This window comes from Lissotriton helveticus, chromosome 4_1 (assembly GCF_964261635.1).
Source record: "Lissotriton helveticus chromosome 4_1, aLisHel1.1, whole genome shotgun sequence".
Lineage (NCBI taxonomy): Eukaryota > Metazoa > Chordata > Amphibia > Caudata > Salamandridae > Lissotriton > Lissotriton helveticus.
Window position 1 is genome coordinate 2,116,290,502 of NC_136063.1, and position 22,330 is coordinate 2,116,312,831.

The window sequence follows — 22,330 nt, forward strand, 5'->3', positions numbered from 1 at the left end:
ATGCAGCAATGGTGATCTGGGAGGTAGGCAGAAATTTTGTGTATTCAACTTTCAAAGTGTGGAACACACTCCCCTAGAACTTAAACTCTTGCCGAATGTATTCAGCTTCAGAAAGCAACTTAAGACTTGCTTTTTTTCAGCACCTATTTAGGCTGCTTATTTTTGCCGTACTTCTACCTGCCCTGTTGTCAGAACCAAGACAACTTGTGGGATTCATCGCGCTCAATAAAACGTTATCAATATAAATATCAATATATTTCTTACTTAATTTAGACTCCAGTTCGCATACCTTTTAATCGTACATGTTTAAGTTTGGGGTATACCACAAGTAGCAGGGATACCAAAGATGGTATGCCTGTCCCCCTGGGCACCGTTATGTGCTGAGTGTCCTGCTCTGGATATTTAATGCAACATCATGTAACCAATGTTTAACGAATGATGCCTCTTCTCAGTGAAGGTAATATCAAGCTTTCATTTTATTTCATATCTGTTCCAATGCATTTCGGCAGTTAATATTGCCTTCATCAGGGAAATGATTTCTACAAAAAGCAAAGCATAAACGATAATCAGCATCGACAATTTCATTAAATTCATGATTATGTGGTTAACAAATAAAACGTTTTACACAATTCATATAACCAATACGTTTTTTCACATATGTCAAAGTTCCGTTTAAAGCGCTAGAAATACAAATGGTAAACAATGCAAATTTCACTTTCTCCGTGAGTTTATACATTTATCTTGCAAGTGACTACGGGCAGGTTTGTTATTTAACGAGGCTTGAGCCCTGTGGGACAAGTTTAACACTCGGCGTGCGCTCGATAACAATGTTAAAGTGAACTCCCCGTGATAGGGGCTGTTGGGCTAACCTACCAAGTAAATAGTTTACTTTCAAGCTACGCCTGGCTATGTTCTCTCGCTTACCTTCGCTTGTGTGGCGCGCTCAATAAAACGTTATCAATATAAATATCAATATATTTCTTACTTAATTTAGACTCCAGTTCGCATACCTTTTAATCGTACATGTTTAAGTTTGGGGTATGCCAGTGCACGTGTTTTTACCTTTGATATGAGGAGAAATTGAGTCAGTGTTGTAATTATCGAGCACTTGATCCATGTTGGTCCACTGGAAGTTCACCAGAGAAAGGATCCACCATCCCTCCAAAGCACAGTGTGCGACCTGGCTACTGGTGTGTTTATCACCATGTCTAGCAAGGAAAATGTACCCAACGGGGCGTCAACATGACCAGTGGGAAAAGTGGCTTCTATTTATGGCTGCAGAGCTAAGTTGTATATATGGGAGAGCAGCTCACAGAAAAGTCACTCTCCCTCGCTGGGCTCACCCCTTGCTTCTCTGAGGGGCAAAATAAGTCCAAACAATCACAGGAAAGAAGAGAAAATGTTCTCCTTCTGCTTTCAAGTTGAATTGCCAACACAGCCTGAATATTACATCACATGTTCTAATAGAATTCAGCATGTCCTCTAAGTATACGATTGTTTGGACTGTGTTAGAAATTGGGTTACTGGGTTGACTGGGGTGTCAGCCCAGGTCAAGCAGCAGCCACAATTCTAATCAGGGTGAGGCACAAGCCAACCTTAAATTAACCTGTGCTCAACTCCCTGGTAGCTTGGCATAGAGCAGTCAGGCTTCATTTAGAGGCAATGTGTAAAATATTTGTGCAACACTTCAAACAGTACAACAGTGAAAACACTACATAAAAGATCCCACACCAGGTTAGACAAAGAGAGCTTAATTTAATAACTAAAACTATACCAAACCGACAAAAATGCAATCAGTAGAAACAGAGTTATGAATTTTTAAAGAATGAACTTTAAAATAGCACCCAAAAGCACAAATAGGCAACAGTGGCTATCTGATTGCGCTGGACCGGGTCAGATTCAAAAGTTCAGGCCAACTGCGATGGAGCCTGGGTTGAATACTGTCCCAGATTGACCCGCTGACGGTTTACCTTTTCAAGTTTTGTTTTTACCAAGAGTTCAGTTCCCATTGCAGAGGGACACGAGGAGCAAGGAGAGTGTTGCCAGTGGGAGGCGACGTGGTACAAAGAGCAGGCCGGGTGTTGTGGACAGGTGTGCTGGAGCTTCACATTGGTGGTCCCCTACTGGCTGTTAATGCTGCTGTGTGAAGTGACGGGCAGGTAACAGTTTGCGCTGAGCTTCTGTGTGAGCGGCGCAGTTTCTGTTCGAATCGGCTCATTCAGGATCACGAAGAGCCCAAAAGCTGGATTTCAAGAGCTCGTGAGCCAACCCAAAGTACTAGGACCTGAGAGGCATCACTTGGGGGTCAGGAACATGCTGCAGGGTCCAGGAGCTGGTTGGGGAGCCTATCTATGTCCAGAAGGCTCAGATCAGGAGGCCAGCAGACTAGGCCTTTGACTCACTGAGGCCTTTGGGTTCAAGATGAGGTTGCAGGTCCAGTTCTTCTTCCCCAGGCAAGAAGGCAGCAGGTCAGGACAGCCAGGTAGCAGTAGCTTTAGAGCAGCAATCCAGCAGAGTGGCAGTCCTTGTAGCAGCACAGCAGTCCTTCTTCCTGGTAGAGTACAAACAGGTCCAGAAGTGTACTGAAAAGTTGGTGTCTGAGGTCCTTCTTTTAGACACAGTCTTTCCTTTGTAGTGGGGAGAAATTTCTAGAGGCAAGCCTTTGAAGTGCACAGATGCCCTGCCATCCCTGGCTCCAGACTAACTATAGGGAGTATGCAGACATTTGTGTGAGACAGGATACAGCCAATTCAAGTGCAAGTGGGGCCAGTGATGACTCATCCAGTCATACCTATGCTCCCATTGTGTACGACTGTATATGAAAAATATACAAAGCCCAACTGTCACCTACACCCAGTTATGTAGCGCAGAGACGGACTACCGGCACCAAATGGATAAGGCAAGATAATGCCAACTTTCTAAAAGTGATACAAAAGGGGATGATGGACGGAGCGTTTGAGCAAATCAAACACTCACCCCCAGTCAACTGATCTGGGTTTAATCCATCACCATTCTTTAGCTCACTCAGCCACCCCAGTTCAGACATGGCCATATGCAAATCAGTCTGACCCTGTGCCTCATGGGAACAGTCCAGCCCGAACTGCCAAGCAATGTCTTCCCTGGACCGGAAACAAGCATCCTGGGACCGGTTTCAGAGTCATAATCCTCATCAGCCAGGCTATCTTGAATCCAGTGGCCAAGTGAGCAAGGGACTCACGTCCGGGTGTGAGTGTTTGATTGGTTCAGATGCTCCGTCCATCACCATCCCCTTTTGTACCGCTTTTGGCTGCCATAAGTGTGGCAGGGTATGCTCAGACATGAGTCCCTTGCTCACTTTGCCACTGGATTCAAGCAATCCGGGCTGAAGACGGCTTGAATGCCAGAAACCGGTCCTCGGAAGTTTGTTTCCGGTCCAGGGAAGGCATGGCTTGGCGGTTCGGGCTGGACTGTTCCCATGAGGCACAGGGTCAGACTGATTTGCATATAGCCCTGTCTGAACTGGGGTGGCAGAGTGGGCTAAAGAACGGTGATGGATTAAACCCAGATCTTTTGACTGGGTGTGAGTGTTTGATTGATTCAGATGCTCCGTCCATCAACACCCCCTTTTGTACAACTTTCTAAAAGTGTCTTTTTCAGAATTGTAATTTTAAAGTCCAACTTCACCATAAGCTAGGATTTTGAATTGTAATTCCAGAGACAAACAGGAAATGGTCATCTCTTCCTATTTGGAAATTACACTTATAAAATGTAATAAGGCAGCTCCAATGGTATACCATGGGAGAGATAGGCCTTGCAGTAGTAAACAACAAATGTAAGGGTTTTTCACTACCAAGACATGTAAATCTTAAAAAGTACATGTCCAACGTTTTAAAAACACTGCACCCTGTCTTTGGGCCTGTCCAGGGCCTAACTTAGGTGTGCCTTATATGTATCAAAAAAGGTTTGGGCCTGGCAAAAGTTTTATTTCACCAGTTAAAATGGCAGTGTAAACCACACAAACAGGCTCTGGAGTGGCCGGCCTGAGACACTTTTAAAGGGTTACTTAAGTGAATGGAACAATCAGTGCTGCAGGCCCACTAATAGCATTTAATTTACAGGTCCTAGGTACATACAGTGCCACTTTAATAGGGATTTATACGTAAATTAAATATGCAAATTGGATATTAACCAATGTTACCATGTTTTTAGCAGAGACCACAAGCACTTTACTGGTTAGCAGTGGTAAAGTGTCCAGAGTCCTAAGGCCAGCAAAAACAAGAGGTCTGAAGTCAAAATGTTAAGGGAAACCCAACCCAAGGATGCCAGGTCTAACAGACTGCCATTGACATCGTACAGGATTGTGGTAAATTACTGTTGTGAATTATCTCTAACCTGAGGATTTTGCAGGAATGTAGCTGTGTTGTTGAAGCACCCTCCAGAACGGTTTAATAGAGAGTTTTCATTTTGTGTCCAGGCACCACGTGCTACGTTCTTCTCCCATGTTTTGTGGATGGTGAAACATGAAGTGTTGATAATCCGACAAATATCGACATTGGTGAAGCTCTTACACCAGTCATCAAACGTCATCCTACAGTAAATAAGAACAATAGGACTTTAAAGAAAAGTGCTGGCCAAGTATCTTATGGTAGTCATGGTTTACGTCACTTTGGGAGTCTTAGTGAAATGCATACCTATCTTCACCGGTGTGTCTGCAGAAAAAACAGCAAAAAGAAAGTGCAAATAACTGCATGTTAGGCAGGAAAGGATGAAAGGCGGTAGTGTGATCCAAATAACATGAGGTCATCATGCATTGCCATGCAACTGGTCATAAACTATCAATATTATCTAATAGTTGGCCATGTTTGCTATGTACCAGTTTTCCTCACTGTGCACTTCAGTGTGGCTTTAATCCCAGGGTGATAACTCAACTATGACAGCCTCCATTTTGAATATTGATTTTCCAACTTCCTCTTTATTTACAGATAAACTTCCCACTTAAATGTCGAAATAGTCTAATTCAGACTTTTGTGTCTAGGTACATGCCTGCTTAGGGTCCAGTAATGCCGTAGCAATTAATCAATATTCTCCACTAGATACACATACTATTGGTGAAGAATTATTGCAGCTGAATATTCACTTGCTCCTTCTATTTCCACTGAATATGGACATTTTCTAATAACAGGTCAGAAGGGGGAGGCACCTTCCACACCACAATTAAAACCCATGTTGCACGTTTCAGATTAGCTGTTTGTAAAATTATGCACTCCCTCCATCTGCAATGACTCACTTTCTACATAATCTGAGGAAAATAAAATCCAATATTGGGAACCTGGAATTGGAGTGAACAACCTTTAATAGCTGGTTGCATGCAAGCAAGGGAGGGAGAGCCGGATTGGACAGCTTTGCCAACAATAAACCTTGTGGAATCTTGTCCATGAATGTGAGCCTGGGTGCTTCCATATCCCTCTCCTCACATCTCGGAGAGGTCGGGCTGGAGCCACAAGTCATGGAACAGACAGGAGAGCTGGTTATGTGGGTTCTTTTGCTCTCAGGCTAGGACTGTATTGGGCACTATGAGAGCTGCACTGCCACCACCTGGAGCTGTGCATGAGACATTGTCAAGGGTGTGAGAACAGTCCACCTGGCATGTAGATCCGCAATCCTACTATCGAGAGACACATTTGAAGAGAGAATCTTCCTCAGCTAGTTTTTGAAACCTGGAGCTTGTATGTGAGTTAAGTGCAGCAAAGAGCTCAAGATTCATCAGTTCCAAAGATGATGGTTTGGAGATATCAGAGCAATTTGCCATTGAATACAGCTTCCCAGAGGTTGGTGGCCAAAGTGAAAGTCTGAAGTAACAAAACCCAGTGGAAACTGATGAATAAAATACAAACTGTGACCCCCAAATTGTGTCAAGGCTTGCACACGGACCAGAGTTCACAAGAGCCAGTCTGTCCTTACTCTGAAGGGCGAGTGAGAAGGACAGGGACTCGTTATCCTTTCTCTGGTGCTGAACCATCGTCAGTGTGATAACCCAACAAGGCTTTGCATGCTGGTCAACTAGATACAGTGACTTGGCTTTGAAAAGTGCTTTTCACTTCACTGCCAGCGTTTCTCCTTGTGCCTTTTGTGTATCAGTTCAAAATGAGATCATGCCTGAGGGCTGTTGGACGCACGCCTATTTTTCTTCCACGTAACTAGGTTTCCTGATTGCTGACTTGGTAATTTTGTTTCTCATCAACCTGCTGCACCATGTGAGAGGTGGGCTCAAATGCATGGGAGAATATGGAGTGAGGAGCTGGATAGGCTGAAGCTGCAGAAAAGGAATTGTTATGCTCCATTCCATAGTGCAACATCCCTCTAAAGCCTCACTAGATTGGGCTGTGCCTGGATCTCTTGAACTGCACTCAAGGAGGGAGCAAGCTCAACTGCTTGATGTAATGAGTTAGCACACTGCTGACACTAGCTCAGGACTGCCAAACCCAAATCAGGAAAAGGTCTCAGCCCAAGAGTAGGAGCAGGAAATGATGTGGTCAGTGATGGCCCCCGGGTATCTAGGGATTTGTTGGACCCTTACCTGAAAATGACTACAGGTCCCGACTGATAGAATTTGTTTGCTTACATATGGAAAAATCCTTGTGGTTATTCTTGCCAGGGTTATTTGTGCCATATGCGTATGGTGAGTAAGGGTGACTTTGCTGCCTCACTTTTATAAAGGATTCATAGTACCATCCCCAGTTAGCAAACCCCTGTTATCGCTCCTTGATTTCGAATGACGAAAACTAGCTTCTCACCTGGCAGTTCCTTTGGAAGTTTGGACCGGCACGCAGACTTATGGGGTTACTGGTCCCCACAGTCGATACGGAGAGCTCAGTTTCTGTATACACCTGTGGCACAACATGCATGGCTTGTTAAAACAAGAACGTTGTAACATAAAGGGCTCATGCTGAAGGAGGACAAGAAATAGAGACAAAACAAGAAAAACATTACTGAAAAGCACAGGGCTGGGGTAACAGGAAGTAGCATTAGCATGAGAGAAACAGATTTTAATTCACATTGGTGGGTAACAAAAGGGATTTAGTGAAGGCATACAAACACTCAGGGGGTGGAGGTGTGCCCCAGCATGGGTTATGGGCATGCAAAGCTTTATTAAGCAGCAATAGAAACACAAGAGAATGGTTAAAGTGGAATAAGGTATCTCTATGGTAAATGCCAAGAAAGTTAATTTATGTCTTGATTAGCTAAACCGTGAAGCTTTGTTGAGGTTTAAAATGAATAAAAACATAATAAGACACAATTCAGAAAGGTGTTTTCCAATGGCAAGTGTAACTTAAAATATTATTGTAAAATATAAAAATTGTGATTTTACAGTGAAAGACGTGAGGATTTTACAGTCGTATTGTTTTTAAAGGCAGCCCCCTTTACATTCCAAACACCATCGTAGGCGCCTTTTTTATGTAACAAATGATGTATAATTATGTATAAAAAATAAGTGTCCCCTAATAAGTATAGTGGGTGCAAACAGAAGGTACAAATCAATACCATTGACATATTCCATTTTGATACTACCTTCTCTCCATTAATCTTTATTTTGAGTTCTAGGCCTAATTTTAGTATCTGAATGTTGTTCAGAAAGGCTTCCTTCCTCACCAGAATTCACCATCATCCTTTACTGTGAGTCCCACGCGTGATCTTTCAGACTCGCTCACGCTGTTCCATTCTTCTGAGCTTTGAAGAAAACAAAATTTCACAATATTACTTCTTCCACCATGAATCAAAGCAAACAATGTCATTAAGGAAAACCATGTTTGTTTGTCGCTTACAGATTCTTAAAGCAAAATGGGTTGTGCAAATTAGCGTAATCTGCACAGCACTACAGATTGTTGATGTACTCATGCCTGTCTGGCAGTGGAGTATTTAAAGAGAACAAGGGTACCCCATTAGTAAAACCTGGGGTGAAAGTATTTGCAAAAATTACAATGGTTTTTGGTGGCCTCGACGAGGTCCTAAGGAGAATACTTTTAGTTATGAAATTAATTCATAAAATTATTCCCACAAAAATTATATACAATGAAAAATAGGGGAGTTTTCCTTGAGTTTGACAAACTCAAGGAAAACTCCCCTATTTTTCATTGTATATAAATTTTGTGGGAATAACCTTGTGGTGACATCTTTGTATATAAATGTATATAAATGTTTTTTAATATATTCACTAAAGTCACTTTAAGCACTTTTGTCACATATGTGAGCACCTGATAAGGAAGTAATTATTGGTATTATCATTTTTTGTATAATATTGTAATAAAATTGACCTATATGGTATTCTGCCAAGACTTTCTCCCTGAATTAATTTTATGAATTAATTTCATAACTAAAAGTATTCTCATTAGGACCTCGTCGAGGCCACCAAAAACCATTGTAATTTTTGCAAATGTCTGGCAGTGGAGGCCAGATATATAAGGAGGGAAAAGAGCTTGAGACATTCAATAGGACAACACTTAGCAAGGTACACTTTTCATGGAGGACAGAGTGATCCATTATTCAACATCTTTTTTTGGGGGGGGTTCATTGACAGAGCTCAAAGGAGTAAAGAAACATTTTACGGAGCTCGTTATAGTTGTAGTAGTAGCACTTCAAAAATGAAGTGCTATTTATATAGCAATCTGGAATGTGAGTTCTGGGTGAGAGAAGAATATACATATTTATTTTTGAGGCAGAGAGATGCAGTGATGTTTCCCCAGTCCAAATATTCTTTGGTCAAATGTCACCGCATTCGTTAAATGGGCACAATGTTTGGTTCAAGTTATGAACGCCCAGTCGAACTGCTCTGTTCATTCATTAGTTACAATGAGTTTGTATCTCTAATGACAAGAGTATTTTAAAGTATGTGGTTCTGAATTAGAGGTGAGCAATAATTTACTATTTGGTGGTTGCCACTAGATGCATTAAATTAGTCATCAGAAGGATATCTGCCTATCGAATTACCGTCAGCTAAATTATCACTGACCTATATTATAGGAAGGCAATAGTAATGCCTCTTCTGATAGTTCTGCCAGTAGACAATCCCACAATGCTGGATTGATAGCATTGGCTAAGATATCGAAGATTTGGGACTTTATTTAGATATAATACATCACTAAGATGGTGGATATCCTATCCATTGGATTCTATGTGCCAGAGGCTATAATACACTTGTAATACACCAAACGTGATATCCGCCATGTTTTTGACCGAGTATCCAATTCACCAAAATCTAAACAAGGCCCTTTATGTTGCAGCGGGTCTGTAAATTGAACCCTTTGTCTTGTAAAACACAAGGAACATATTTGGAAGGATCTAGTCTAGAATGAATAGGGTATATTAGTCTTTGCAAAAGGTGCCCATCATATGTCAAACAATTTGCAATCTGTGATGCAGATATAAGACTGTTCCGCAACTTAAGCTGTTGATAAAATAATCCTGGTTTTGACTTTAGAAGGGTGAAAAAATATGAGCATTAATCCTTTCAAGACTGGATTATTGTAACAGCCTCTACTTTGGCATTTACAAAGTGGGACTGCCAACATTTCAAGTGCTGCAGAATGCAGTTATTCATTTGATATTTGGCCTTAAGGAAATGACATGTTATGTTATGTTATGTTATGTTATGTTATGTTATAGAAAGCTTGTATCGCGCACTAATAATCTAGAGTGTCCTGGCGTAGTTACTGCATGTAACTGCATTCAGACAAATTACGTTGGTTGAATATTGAGAAGCATTTCTTGTCTAAATCTCTGTGTAGGGAGCACCAGGCAATTTAAAATAGGAGACCACAGTGACTGCAGGATAAATAAACCGCCCTAACCACCCTCTTTGGTCAGTCAACAATTATAATCTGATGATTCCCAGGATTAACAAAATCACTTTCCGGAGGCACAGCTTTTAGCTATATTGTGGGAAAACACTGGAAATCTTTTTAGGGTATGCAATAAGGTTTTCTCACACCTTCCTTTCAGAAAGCCTACTTCCTATTTAATAGTCATTTAGAGTTAGTGTGTGCAATGACTTTGTTAGCTCTCAGAGCCAGGATGCTCTTTACCAGTAGTAGTTCATGCTCTACAGAAATCACTAACATACAGAAGCAGATTTAGTCAACAGAGTCCATTGTAATTTTAATGCACAACTAGATTGGGCCTACATACACGTCCTTATTGTTTCTAACCTTTAATTATATATTCGAAATTAATTGTCATTTCCAAACGTACCCAAAAAAGATATCTGATGTCTCTGTAGGATTCTGGCATTCAAATTTATGTAGCATGAATAGAGGATATATATATCCTCATTTTATATACAACTCAGTTCAAACCGTTTAATCATCAAGTCATCAAGTCTTCTAGTTCTACATTGTAAATGTTCCAAACTGGCATCTACTGGTCAGGTTGCTCTTGGCATAGCTCTAACTTGTCAATCTAAGACCATTGAAGCTACTGGTGCTGGAATGTAACTTGTCACTAAAGTCACAAACATATGGGCTGCATCTGGCTAATGGTTGGGTTTCAACAAGGAGAGAGGTAGGGAGAAGGGAACACTCTTATTCCCCACTAATCATCATTACTAACAACAAAAGAGTGTTCAGGCTCGTCGGGAAGGACGGGTTTCAGAGCACAAAGATAAGGAAATAGGGGCACCCTCTTGGTGTTTTCAGAAAGCCCTCACTCACCGACCTGGTCGGTGACATGCTTCATCATCGGGCCCCACTGGGAGTGGCCGAATGCCACCCCAGTGTGCTGCAACGCCAGAATTACTGCGAAGCGTGTAATGTGAAGTCGTGAGTGGCTAAGTGGTTGTGTGAGTGACTAGAAAAAGTGTACGTGGTGAGAATAAAAATGCCTTAAATGTATCAAAATATCTTTATTACCTGATCAATAAGACATATTAAAATATGTGTGGGAGAACTAAGCCAGATAAATTAGATGGCTTGTTTCCTCTAGCTTTATGGTCAACATGTTTCTGCCAATGTCGGTGTTAATTTACCTGGCATTCGTCAGGACCTATGGTGTAATAAACCCCGGCGGTATGGATGCGCGTATCCACGAGACCCGGTTATCGAGGGTAGACGCAGGTACCGAGCGGGTGCTAGATGCCGAGGGCGGTGTGCCAATTGCATCTCCACCCCCCTCCCGAGGTCTTTGGTGTGCAAGCTTCACACCTGTCAAGTAAATTTTAATTTTTGTGTGGTCTCCATAATTGCGAGTACCTACCAGCATTTGCACTCCTTTTTTGACAGTATTTTAAATTTTCACTTTCACGTCCCTTGGTAGGGTGGGCTTTAGCGCGTCCATACCGCCGGGGTTTATTACTCCTAACTTCTGTGAATACCGAAATGAGTAAGTGCCTTCTGTGAATACCAAAATGAGTAAGTGCCTTCTGTGAATACCAAAATGATAGTAAGTTTAGGATTTTGTCTTAAGTTAGTTCTGTGAATCGGGCCCATCATGTTTACAATTTGTGGTAAGGATATTCATGTATCTTTTACCCAAATAACTGACATCTCTAAAAGTTGGTGTTGGACTTGGCCCTTCTGGCAGGTTCACCCCTAATCTTTTTGCTTTTAGTATGTGATCTGTGTTAGTGATTTTTGGGTCTCTGCGCATTTTTTCTCTGTGTCCCAGGGTAAAGTGCGTGCGTGTAGTATGGCTGGCCTGCCCTCCCACAGGAATGCATGGGGAATGTGTGTTTCAATGTTAGTTCCTGATGCGTGGGGAGTGCAGGCTCTTTTTTTTTTTCATCTGACAAAAAGGATTATAAGTAAGCATGAGCGTCAAATCCGTTCCGCTCGCGGATTTCGCGGATTTTCGGTAAATCCGCAATCCGCGAACTCCCGCGAATTTACCGAAAATCTGCGAATCCGCGAGCGGCAGATTCGGGGGGCAAAAGTTCAATCCTTCAAGCTTGAAGTTGTAACTATTTTAGGATGGCGCTGGCAAGCTGCCAGCGCCATCCTAAAATTGTTACAAAGTCAGCTAAGTTAGCTTCAACAGGAAGCACTAATAGATAAAATAAAGCAGATGCTCGAGCACCTGCTTTATTTTATCTATTAGTGCTTCCTGATCGGTCTCTGACCTTTTATACACACAAGAGGCGTGGACTCGCATGGAAGCCGGATAGAGGCCTTTGCATCCTTGACTTTCACGAGCGCAATCCTCGTGCTGTTCCTGTGGCCAGGAGCTGAAGGGACCCCTGCGCCCTTTGGGGCTATTGCATAGTAACACACACATGGTCGCTGGAACTAGCTGAAGCTCAAATTCAGTGACTCATTCATCAGCCCAATAACAATCGTGAGCGTCGTCGGGGCTGGGCAGGTGTGCCTTCTTCCCAAATCTACCGTCGAAAATCAGCTGTGATGCTGGATAGAGGCCTTTGCATCCTTGACTTTCACGAGCGCAATCCTCGTGCTGTTCCTGTGGCCAGGAGCTGAAGGGACCCCTGCGCCCTTCGGGGCTATTGCATAGTAACACACACATGGTCAGCCCAAATCCGCAAATCCGCAAAATCCGCGGATTTTGCGGATCCACGATCCGCAAATCCGCAAAATCCGCGGATCGTGGATCCGCAAAATCCGCCCATGCTTAATTATAAGTGATAGCAATATAGGTTTTATACAACACTCACGGTAATAACATTAAATACAGAGCATAGCTTACTTAGGACACTGTATGTTAGTTTTCAGACAGTGGAAATAAAATCAAATATGCAGTTCGCAACGGCTTTCAGCAGGTGAAGAGAATAAACATAAAGTAACAGTTGAAGGAGATCAAAAAACGTATATGTGGCCATTAAGGTAGTCGAGGAAGGTTGCAGACTGTAGGACGGAGACTTTCATTTAAAAGATGGAGTCTGAGATCCTTCAGAATGAAGATTGTATTTGAAGGACCAGCACAGGTGGGAGGGGCATTTATCAAGGAGTAAACTCTCATTGCAACTTACTTCAAGTCTACTTTTTTTTATTTTTTGTTTGTTTTTATTGAAGTCTTGGATAAGCTAAGCAAAAACATATACTGACATATCATATGCTAACTAGAATGTACACATACCCCAAAAATTCAGGAACCACACCTTAGGGCATCTCATGAAGGTTGACCACAGACGAAAAAAAAAACCAAAAAAAAACAACATATGCAATTTAAATCAATTAAAATCGAAATACGAACCCCAGATTTTCTCAAATTTCCGAATCGCCCCAACTCTTTGAGCATATACTTATTCACTATTTCTGACTTTTTGCATTTTATAGCGCCATTCATGTACATTGGGGCAATACTGTAAACGCCAATTCTGAAGAATTAGCGATCTCGCTACAGACATAGCAATATATATTAGTTTAACTAGTTGCCCATCTAACATCAATTCAGGATCAAATCCATACAAAATCGATTTAAGATTAACCGAAATTGAAATTTTACACTGGTTTTGAATAAATGCGAATATTTCTTCCCAAAAAGGTACAATTTTAGAACATTGAGCAACAACATGAGACCAATTAGCAGGATTATAATGCAAACACCTATAACAATTGGAAGAGCAATTAGGATACATTTTACTAACCATTGCCGGAGTGAAATACAGAAGCCATTTACTAAAAAACAGCATTCTGCGCCAGTTGGCACCTCTTAGTACAGAAAAATTCAGTACATTGATTCTCTTCCATACAGCAGGGGTTAATACCATATTTTCCTGCCCTAGCCACTTATTAATTGCTTTAAGGCATAAGTCCAGATCCCTATTCGCGGTTAAGCATCGTTTCCACTCCCCAGGCTTTCTTTCTTGTATTAAGAAAAATAATTCATTGAATAACGGAGCAGGGGAAAAAAGAAGTGAAGGGTCTGATTGGGACAAAACTCCATAAATCAACCTATACGATCCCAACAGTAAGAAATTTCCTTGAACCCGGGATGTCATATCAGACATCCTAATCCAAGCACCATCTTCCATATAATCGCTTAACTTCGTAAACCCTATCCTCTGCCATTTTTCTAGCAGATCCATGCTAATATCCACTCCGAAAAATGAAAAAGCCGAGGTGAGGGAAGAGGATGTATTGAGAAACGGAAGGGAGTATCTCTTTAAGAGTGCTGTACGTCTCTTAAAAAACCAGTGCAGCACCTTATACCTGACTGTTTTTGGTGATTTAAATAATTGAAGCGGGGAGGGATTCTGAGTTTCTTTACAAATCAAATCAACAAAGAAATTTATGAAAAGTTGCTGATTGTTGTCCTTGAATCTGGTCATGAATTGAGCCAAATATGCATTATAATAATCTTTAAGATGGGGAAGAGCCAGCCCTCCTTGTCCCTTATCTTCAAATAAAGTGTTCAAAGCAATACGAGGCGTCTTTTTTGCCCAAATAAAAGAGGAAAACAAGGATTCAGCTTTGGAGAAAAAGGATCCAGGCAGAGCACAAGATATGGTTGAAAATAAAAAATTAAATAAAGGAAGGACCGACATCTTAATTAGTGCAACACAACCAATAATAGTTAATGGTAAAAGATTCCATCTTTCAAACATTCTCGTACCTTCTGCAACAATGGTACAAAGTTCAAACTGTAGAGATCAGAAACTGAGGAAGAGAACAAAACCCCCAAATATCTTTTCGGTTTGTTAATAATGCATGATCTTAAATCAGGGTGAATTACAGGATTAATGCCCCCGCAAACTAGGATTTCGTTTTTTTTTATTTATCCTATAGCCTCCCAAAGCCTCAAACTCTTCAAATATTTGAAGTGCATGAGATTGACATTGCATTTCAGGCTTAATTAACAAAATTATATCGTCTGCGTAAAGTTTGATTTTAGGCATCAAATTAATAGGGGGGAATAAAAGAGGAGCGTTCCTAATTGCAGTTGCTAAGGGTTCAATGAAAAAAGCAAATAATACCGGAGAAAGTGGACAGCCTTGTCTAGTACCGCGTTTAACCGATACTAGTCCCACAGACTCAGCATTAATGATGATATTGGCACGAGCCCCTGAGTAAAGACTCCGAATCAAATTTATAATTACTTCTGGGATACCAAAGTGCTGTAGAATAATAAAAAGTGTCTCCCATACCACCAAATCAAAGGCTTTTTCGGCATCAAATAATAAAATTAAAGCTGGGACCTTGCGTGATTCAAAAAAATCCAAAGCCTCTGTTAAAAAGTGAGTGTTAGTCAACAGTTGCCTACCGGCAACGAAACCATTCTGGTCTGCGTGGATCAAATTTGAAGAAAAAAAATTAAATCGTGTAGATAATAATTTAGTGGTAATTTTATAATCTGTATTCAGTAGCGTGATGGGTCTATAAGAATTCGGATCATTAGTGGGTTTACCCTTTTTGAGAAAACTTACTACCGTTCCTTCCCTGAAAGAATCCGGGACAGATCCACCGGCCAGCATAAAGTTTAATAACTGGACGAAAAAATCTGAGAAGGAACTAAAAAATACTTTAAAGAACTCTGGGTGAAACCCATCCGGGCCGGCAGCTTTCCCTATTGGGAGCTGTTGTACTACTTTCTCTACTTCCTCTCTAGTAAATGGAGTGGCCATACTAATTTGGTCTATAGGAGAAAGAGTAGGAAGAGAGTACTTTTCCAGATAATTCAATAATTTGTGATGATCTATCATCGATTGAGTGTTGTAGATCCTCTTATAGAATGCTACCATTATTTCTCCAATTTCAGCTGGAACCGATGTATCTCTGAGAGTGTCTGGAGAGTGTAGAGAATGTATGAGATTAGACGAGGCTTGCTCTCTGGCCTGCCACGCCAGGAGTTTACCAGTAAAATTACTCTCTTCATAACTTTTTTGAGAGCTCTTACGAAAGATCTCATCACTCTGAGTATAGAGCTCTTGAGAGAGCTCTCTTTTGGCCGCATTTAATTGATCTTGAACCGATCTAGCTGAATTTTGTTGCCTGAGTACAACCAGAGCCTGAATTTTTTGTTGGAGCAATTTATTCCTATTCTTAGGTGCAGAGAGATCGGCCGCATCTCTACCAATCACCAGGCCACGAATATACGCCTTAAGAGAGTCCCACACATGAGGGGGGCAGTTCCCATATTCCGAGAAAGAAAGTCTACTATCTCAGTTTTAATAGCCGCCACCCAGATGTCATCAGTCAAAAGTAGACTTGAAGCCTACGCTACGCTGGAGTTCCACGCCTCCTCGTAGCTAGAGTTCTGGTTCCTGACTCCTCCCTCTCCTCGTGGTCAATGGCGATGCAGCGACGCGCTCTGCTGGCGTTTTCGCGTGCGGCTGTTCTCTGATGGATGGCCGATTTCCGCTTTAGCCGAGGACACAGCGCAGAGCAGCGCCTGGATTGAGTTGAATTTGGAAGCTTTTCCTGGAAAAACGATAAGGAGCAGCCAAGGCATGAGGTGAGCGGCGTCTCATCTCCTGTGATTAGCGCGGATGGAGGATACAAGAAATGGACTGCTGGATACTTATTATCTCTGGGCTTGTTCTTTTTGAGCAGGCAGAAGATTGTGGTGCCTGGCTGCTCTTGGCTCTTGGCTCAGTTCTGCCTGGATGGACTCAGTTTTTTCTGTAAAGATTCCCTCTACCGCTGAGGCTGCAGATGAGTGTGCAGTGGCTGCAGTTTGTGTGCACCCCCTAAGAAGCACGGAAAGACATTTGAGGCTACCTGGTTAAAGCCTTTGTTTTTGTTTTTCTAATCCAATTAATTTCGGCAGGTAACCAGTACTTTTGTTGGCTTCTTAGGGTTAAAGCGTCGGAGACGGATTTTTTTTTTGCCTCAGCCAAATTAAAAAACTTTATTGATTTTCTGGTTTTCTGGCGGGATGGGCAACAATTAAATGCCCGCGGAAAAGCGCAAATTAGACGCCAGCAACTTAAGGATGACGCCGCCGCTTAAAAAATGCTGATACAGGCGCTGGGAAAGAAGATTCGCTTGTTGATATCTCCGGAACCTCGGGTGACGAGGAGGAGGAGACGACGGACTCTGTTCTTCCTTTCCCATCCCAACTGACTCTTTCGAAAAACCCGTCACAAGAGCAACGAAACCAAAAAATGAAGTCTTGGATATTTGCATGTAATTCACTTGTTTATAGTTGGAAGGCTAAGAATGTTCTGAATACTGGACTGATATATTTGTTGCAATATGGGGTATCTAAACGTCCTACTATCAGCTCTGGAGCCTGGGTGGGGGGTGATTTTTGTATTGATTCTCTATCATGGGGTTGAAAATTATTTCCTTCAACATAAATGGCCTAAATAATAGGAAAAAAATGAGAGCAATAGAACTATGGGCCAAAACGCAACAACCTGATGTGATTCTATTACAAGAGACCCATATACCTAGGTCAAAAATTGATGAATTCTGTATGTTTAAAAGTTGGGCTTCTTGTAGAGTATTCTCTTCATGTTCAGAGTCACAGAGGGGAGTGGCGTTATTTGTTAGTAAAAAATTAGAGGCCTTGCCGGGTCAGGTGGAGCACGGGGGGTCGGGTCGTTGGTGCTGGGCCACTTGTGTGATTCCAAATAGAATCAACCCCGTTACGTTAGTTAGTTTTTACACTCCAACAGAGGATAGGCCAGAGATATATGAGGAGCTCTTTCATTCTTTGTTGATGGCCAAGGGTGAGATTATTATTGGTGGGGATTTCAACATTACGATGAACAGAGAGCTGGACTCATCCAGCAAGTTGAAGACACAATTTAAGCCTAAATCCCTTAGGTCTATCAAGAATAATATGTCGTTATTTAACCTGTGGGACCCTTGGCGTAATCAAAATCCGGACAAAAGAGAATATACTTGCTGGTCCGGCAGATTTAAATCCTCCTCTCGAATTGACTTTTTTCTAATTTCACGTCAAATTATTTTTTCTAAACAGACGTTGCTCCATAACGGGTTCTCGGATCATGCAATGATTATCATGGAATTGGGAGTGGTAGATAGGGTAAGAACCCCTAAACGCTGGGGAGTGCAGGCTCAAGTTTGGTATGTGCGAACTCGTGAGAGTGAATGCTGCGCAATGGTATGTGCGGCTTGTATGTGTCTAGTGGGCAAGTGCCACTTCCAGACATTGATGTGTGTGTGCAGTGAGGGTGCTGGAGCGTGATTGGCTGGAGCTGGCTGGCAAGCCTGGCTCCAGGAAGTCTGGATGGGTCTGCCCAGAAGTGAGTGGAGAGATCAGCCTGAGTGATGTGAGGGAGGGCTGCACCTGGTTCCTGATGGGGCTGGGCTTTCCCCACACAATGCTGGCTCCGCCCCCTGTGGTGCGTCTAACGACCCTAGCCTCCCCAGTGAATGAAAGGGGTGGTTGGGCCATCCAGGGAGGTCCAAAACCAGCTGCAACTAGTCTCCCCCACCCTGCACCTACAGACAAAGGATTTAGCTGTATAAGAAGGGGTTGTGTCCCCTTACAATTTGTTCTCTGTTTTGTTCCAGGATCCTGCCAGAGGGGCTGCTGCTGTTGCTGGGGCCAGGAGGACTGCCACTTGGATTGTCTCCCTGCCTGGAGACCCAGTGAGCTGGCTCTGGGCCCAGCCTTGCCCCCCTGCCTGCCTCCAGACCTTGCTGGAGCTTTGCTTTTGTCCCTAGCGCTTAAGAGCGCTGTATTTTTGCTGCTAGCACTGGGAGCGCTTTATTTTCCTCCCTAGCGCTGGGAGCGCTTGACTTTGCCCTTAGAGCGCTTGGGAGCGCTCTGGTTGTCCAGCCGGTGCCCACCCGGCATTTGCTGCCTTTGCTGTGCTCGCTATTTAATTATCGATTGCCCACCTCGATTTATCGTTTGGATAAAGAAGGGCCGGTGCCCACCCGTCATTGCCCCGTGTTTTCACCGCCGCAGCCCAGGACAAAGAACCGCCGAGAGAAGCGGCCGGGAGAGCCGCGCTGGGATTGGCCCAGCCGGCCGAGCCTCCCGCCGCGTCATCAAGGGAGGAGGAAGAAGCAGGAAGCAGCCTGCATTGGCCGTCCCGAGGTTCCCGAGCGAAGGGAGAGCCCCGGGGAAAGAGAACCGTCCCGCCAGCGAGACAGCCGGTGAGTGGAGTGAAGGGAGGAGGGCGTTGGGGCACAGTGCCGGTGCCCGCCCCTCCCCTCCAGTGTGCGGGCCTGGCCGAGCGAGGCCCCCGTTGTGTTTAGAGCCCGGAGAGGGCTCCGGGGGCATCACTTGCTTTCGAGTCCCCCGTGAGGGACTCCAACGTTCCGCCCCCATTTGTGACGAGCCCCGAGAGGCTCAGGAGGGCCAGATATTTATTTTCGAGCCCACGAGGCTCCAAATCCCCCATTGTTCGGCAAGCCCTGAAAGGCTCTTGGGCCCCAGTTGTCCTTTGAGCCCGAGAGGCTCTGGGGGCATTTCATTGTTTTAGAGCGCTGAAGCTCTTTAGTGCCAGCATATTTATTTGCGAGTCCTGAGAGGCTCGAGCTGCCATTTGGTGTATTTAGAACCCAGAGAGAGGCTCTTGGGGGGACACAGGCAGTTGGTCAGTGCCCCGTGGCTCCCACGCTGTGTTGCGCCCCACCATTGTTCTTGAGCCCACGAGGCTCCAACGTTGGCACCATCATTGCTTTACAACTGTCCAGCACTTAGTGGACAGTTGCCACGTTTAGGTTTGTTCTTTGCTGCCTGCGCAGCCTGCCCTGACATTTTGGACTAAGGGCATTTCAGCCCTTACGAGGCCAGTTGGCCTGGGGGTCAGTTCTAGTGTTGTGCCATGTGCACCCAGCGCATTTATGGTTTACTTGCTAATGTGATTCCTGCGCAAATATTCTACCTGCACCTCTGAATGTGTTTTAATGCCTCATGTGCAATGTGTTTTATGTTTCTTCCCCTTTGCTAAAAGTGACCTGCTTAGAGGATTGTTTATGTTTCTTATTACCTTTGCTAAAAGTGACCTGCTTAGGTGATTGTTTATGTTTTATCCCCTTTGCTAAAAGTGACCTGCTTAGAGGATTGTTTATGTCCCATTACCTTTGCTAAAAGTGACTTGCTTAGGTGATTGTTTATGTTCTATAGGTCCTGAGAATAAGGTCCTAGTTCCCTGCGTGATTTTCCAACAGTGTTTAGGGTTGCGTAGGTGGTATTTACCCTTTACCAGTAATTACTGGTTGTGTGCTACATTTACTATTTTAATGCTACAGTCATTATATGTCTAAGTGTTATACCTACAAGTGCTAATTCTAAAAGTGCATACCCCTGACAGTGGTCCAGGTGGCCCTGTCCTGTACATAATCCCTTGTAAATTCTGCCCGTGCCTGTTGGCACATTGTAAAGTGTGTGTTGTTATCTACTGTGTCTTATTATAATACAAAGGCTATTTTTGATATAACCGTGTGCAGAGTTTCCTTTGTGGTGGGCCTTGGGTGTTGTTGCTGGGTGCGCGCGCAAACGCTTTACACATCGCCTCCGAGATTAGCCTTCCTGCTCGCGTCACGTTACCTAGAGGGTGAGCAGGGGTTATCTTGGTGTGTAACTCCCTTGCCTCGACCTTAGAAATTGCGATCCCTGACTGGCTTTGGCGTGAGCCTTGGGGGGGGGGGTCCCGTTTCTAACATTGGTGGCAAGCGGTGCGGATTGGACTTGCGTTTGCGCTGTACCACAGTGGCGACAGGCCACACTACAAAGCTCTGCATTTTAGATAACCACATTTTGGGATTATTGTTTTTTGGTCAAGTTCAAGTATTTCTTCTACTGAAAGGTGTCATTTTGTAATTCTGTCCAGTACATTTGTTTCCCGCCCTGCTCCCAGATAGGTACCTGTGTCGCTTATGGTCAGGTTGAGAAATCAGGGGTGGTAGAAACTGCCTTACCGAGGGGGGGGGGTGAATGAGTGGTGTGTTACACTGGACAGAGGAGTGCAAGTTCTCTGAGATAGGAATCTTGCTGAATTTCTGTAATTGTGTACTCCTGTTAAGCTCAGACCCCCAGGTTCCCTGTGTCAAACTCTTCTTGAGAACGTCCGCCAAAATGGAGCCTGTTTTTGATCTCTGTGGTCTTTTTAGGTACAGTAGGTCAGAGCTGGTCAGATTCTGTGAAGAGGGAGGCATGGAGGTGAGTGAGTCGGATACTCAGTACCAGCTTAGGGACAGCCTGATCCAATGGCAGAAGGGTCAGTGGGATCTTGAGCACAGTGAGAGAGAGAGGGCCCGGGCCGCACGCCATGATGGTGGTGAGTCTGTCGGGAGCCCTGAAGAATGTGATGAAGATGACAGTGAATGGGCACCAGCAGATGGTGAGGACCCCATAGATAGGGAGTCCCTTGCTGGGTCCAGTGTCAGTACCAGCGCCCCATCCCTTGTCCTGTCCCCAGAGGAGTGGTTGGATAGGAGGGAAGAGCGGGAGCACCAACTAGCGATGGAACAGCTCAGGTTAGAGCACGCCAAGCTAGAGGCTGAAAGGGCCTTGTTCAGGGAGAAGGTAACCCTAGAGGGTAGGTTATCCCCTGAGTACAGTTATAATTTTCTGGATTCCCCAGGGAGGGTTGAGTCCAGTGGTGGCAGCTATTTAAATGTCAGTGTAGAAAGTCCCACTCCCAGTTCCCAGAGTCTGGTACCTGTTTCCCCAGAAGAGGAGTATCGGTTGAAGTTCAGGAACCTTAGGAAACTGTCTCACCAGTCTTGGGAGGAGTTTGTGGATGAATGTGAAAAAGTACTGGACAATTGGAGAGAGCTTTACCCAAAACAGGATTTGTATGGACTGCTCAATATAGTTCTCAAGGAGCAGATGCTCAGTAATTGTTGTCCAGAGTTGCGCCAGCACCTGTTGAGGTTTGGTTCCTTTTGTCCTTGGGACCTTGCAGGTGAAGCAGATCGCTGAGACAGTGCGAGAGGTTCTCTGGAGTCATTAGTGAGTGATTCCAACAATAGTGGGTCAGGTGTCCTCCAGCCCAGCGTGGTGGAGGAGGGTGAGAGTAGCCCAGCTAGGTCCTACTGGGAGGGTGGGGAGGGTGTAGGGGCTTACTGCCTGTCTCAGTGGAGCGGGAGTGAGTGTGTGACCGAGAGTCCCCAAGTGCCCGAAGCCCTACCTCAGAGCCTGGATGGTTTCTTTAGGGAACAACAGGTTGGGGACCTAGGCTTGCCTGTTAGTCCACTTGAGGGAGATCTCCTAGTGTGTAGAGGACCTGGAGCATCTGTAAGCGGAGCTTCTATGGTTCTAGAGTCTGGTAGTCCCGCTCCGGTAGGGAGGGTGCAGGAGTCCAGCAAAAGGAGTGATTGCGGAATAGTATGTGAGTCCCCAGAAGTCCTGGAGTGCCAGGCAATTGTTCCACTGAAGGTTTTAGACCAGAGGTTAGGAGGCCAGGTTCAGGATCAGCCTGACCTGAAGGGTGGGACTACTGTAATAAGTGTCCTGACCAGTTCTTCTTCCAGAGGTA

At 44.0% G+C, this 22,330-nt stretch overlaps 1 protein-coding gene across 1 annotated transcript in view; it reads right to left on the reverse strand.

The window, feature by feature from the left end:
- The window catches only part of CAPN6 (calpain 6), a 551,200-nt gene that overhangs the window by 135,669 nt on the left and 393,201 nt on the right, over positions 1 to 22,330 (reverse strand). The window contains exons 7-8 of the mRNA XM_078688803.1: positions 7,630 to 7,707; positions 4,372 to 4,567 (exon numbers count right to left, since the gene is read on the reverse strand). Coding sequence (XP_078544929.1) covers positions 4,372 to 4,567; positions 7,630 to 7,707 — 274 coding nt within the window. The remainder of the gene's footprint in view (positions 1 to 4,371; positions 4,568 to 7,629; positions 7,708 to 22,330) is intronic.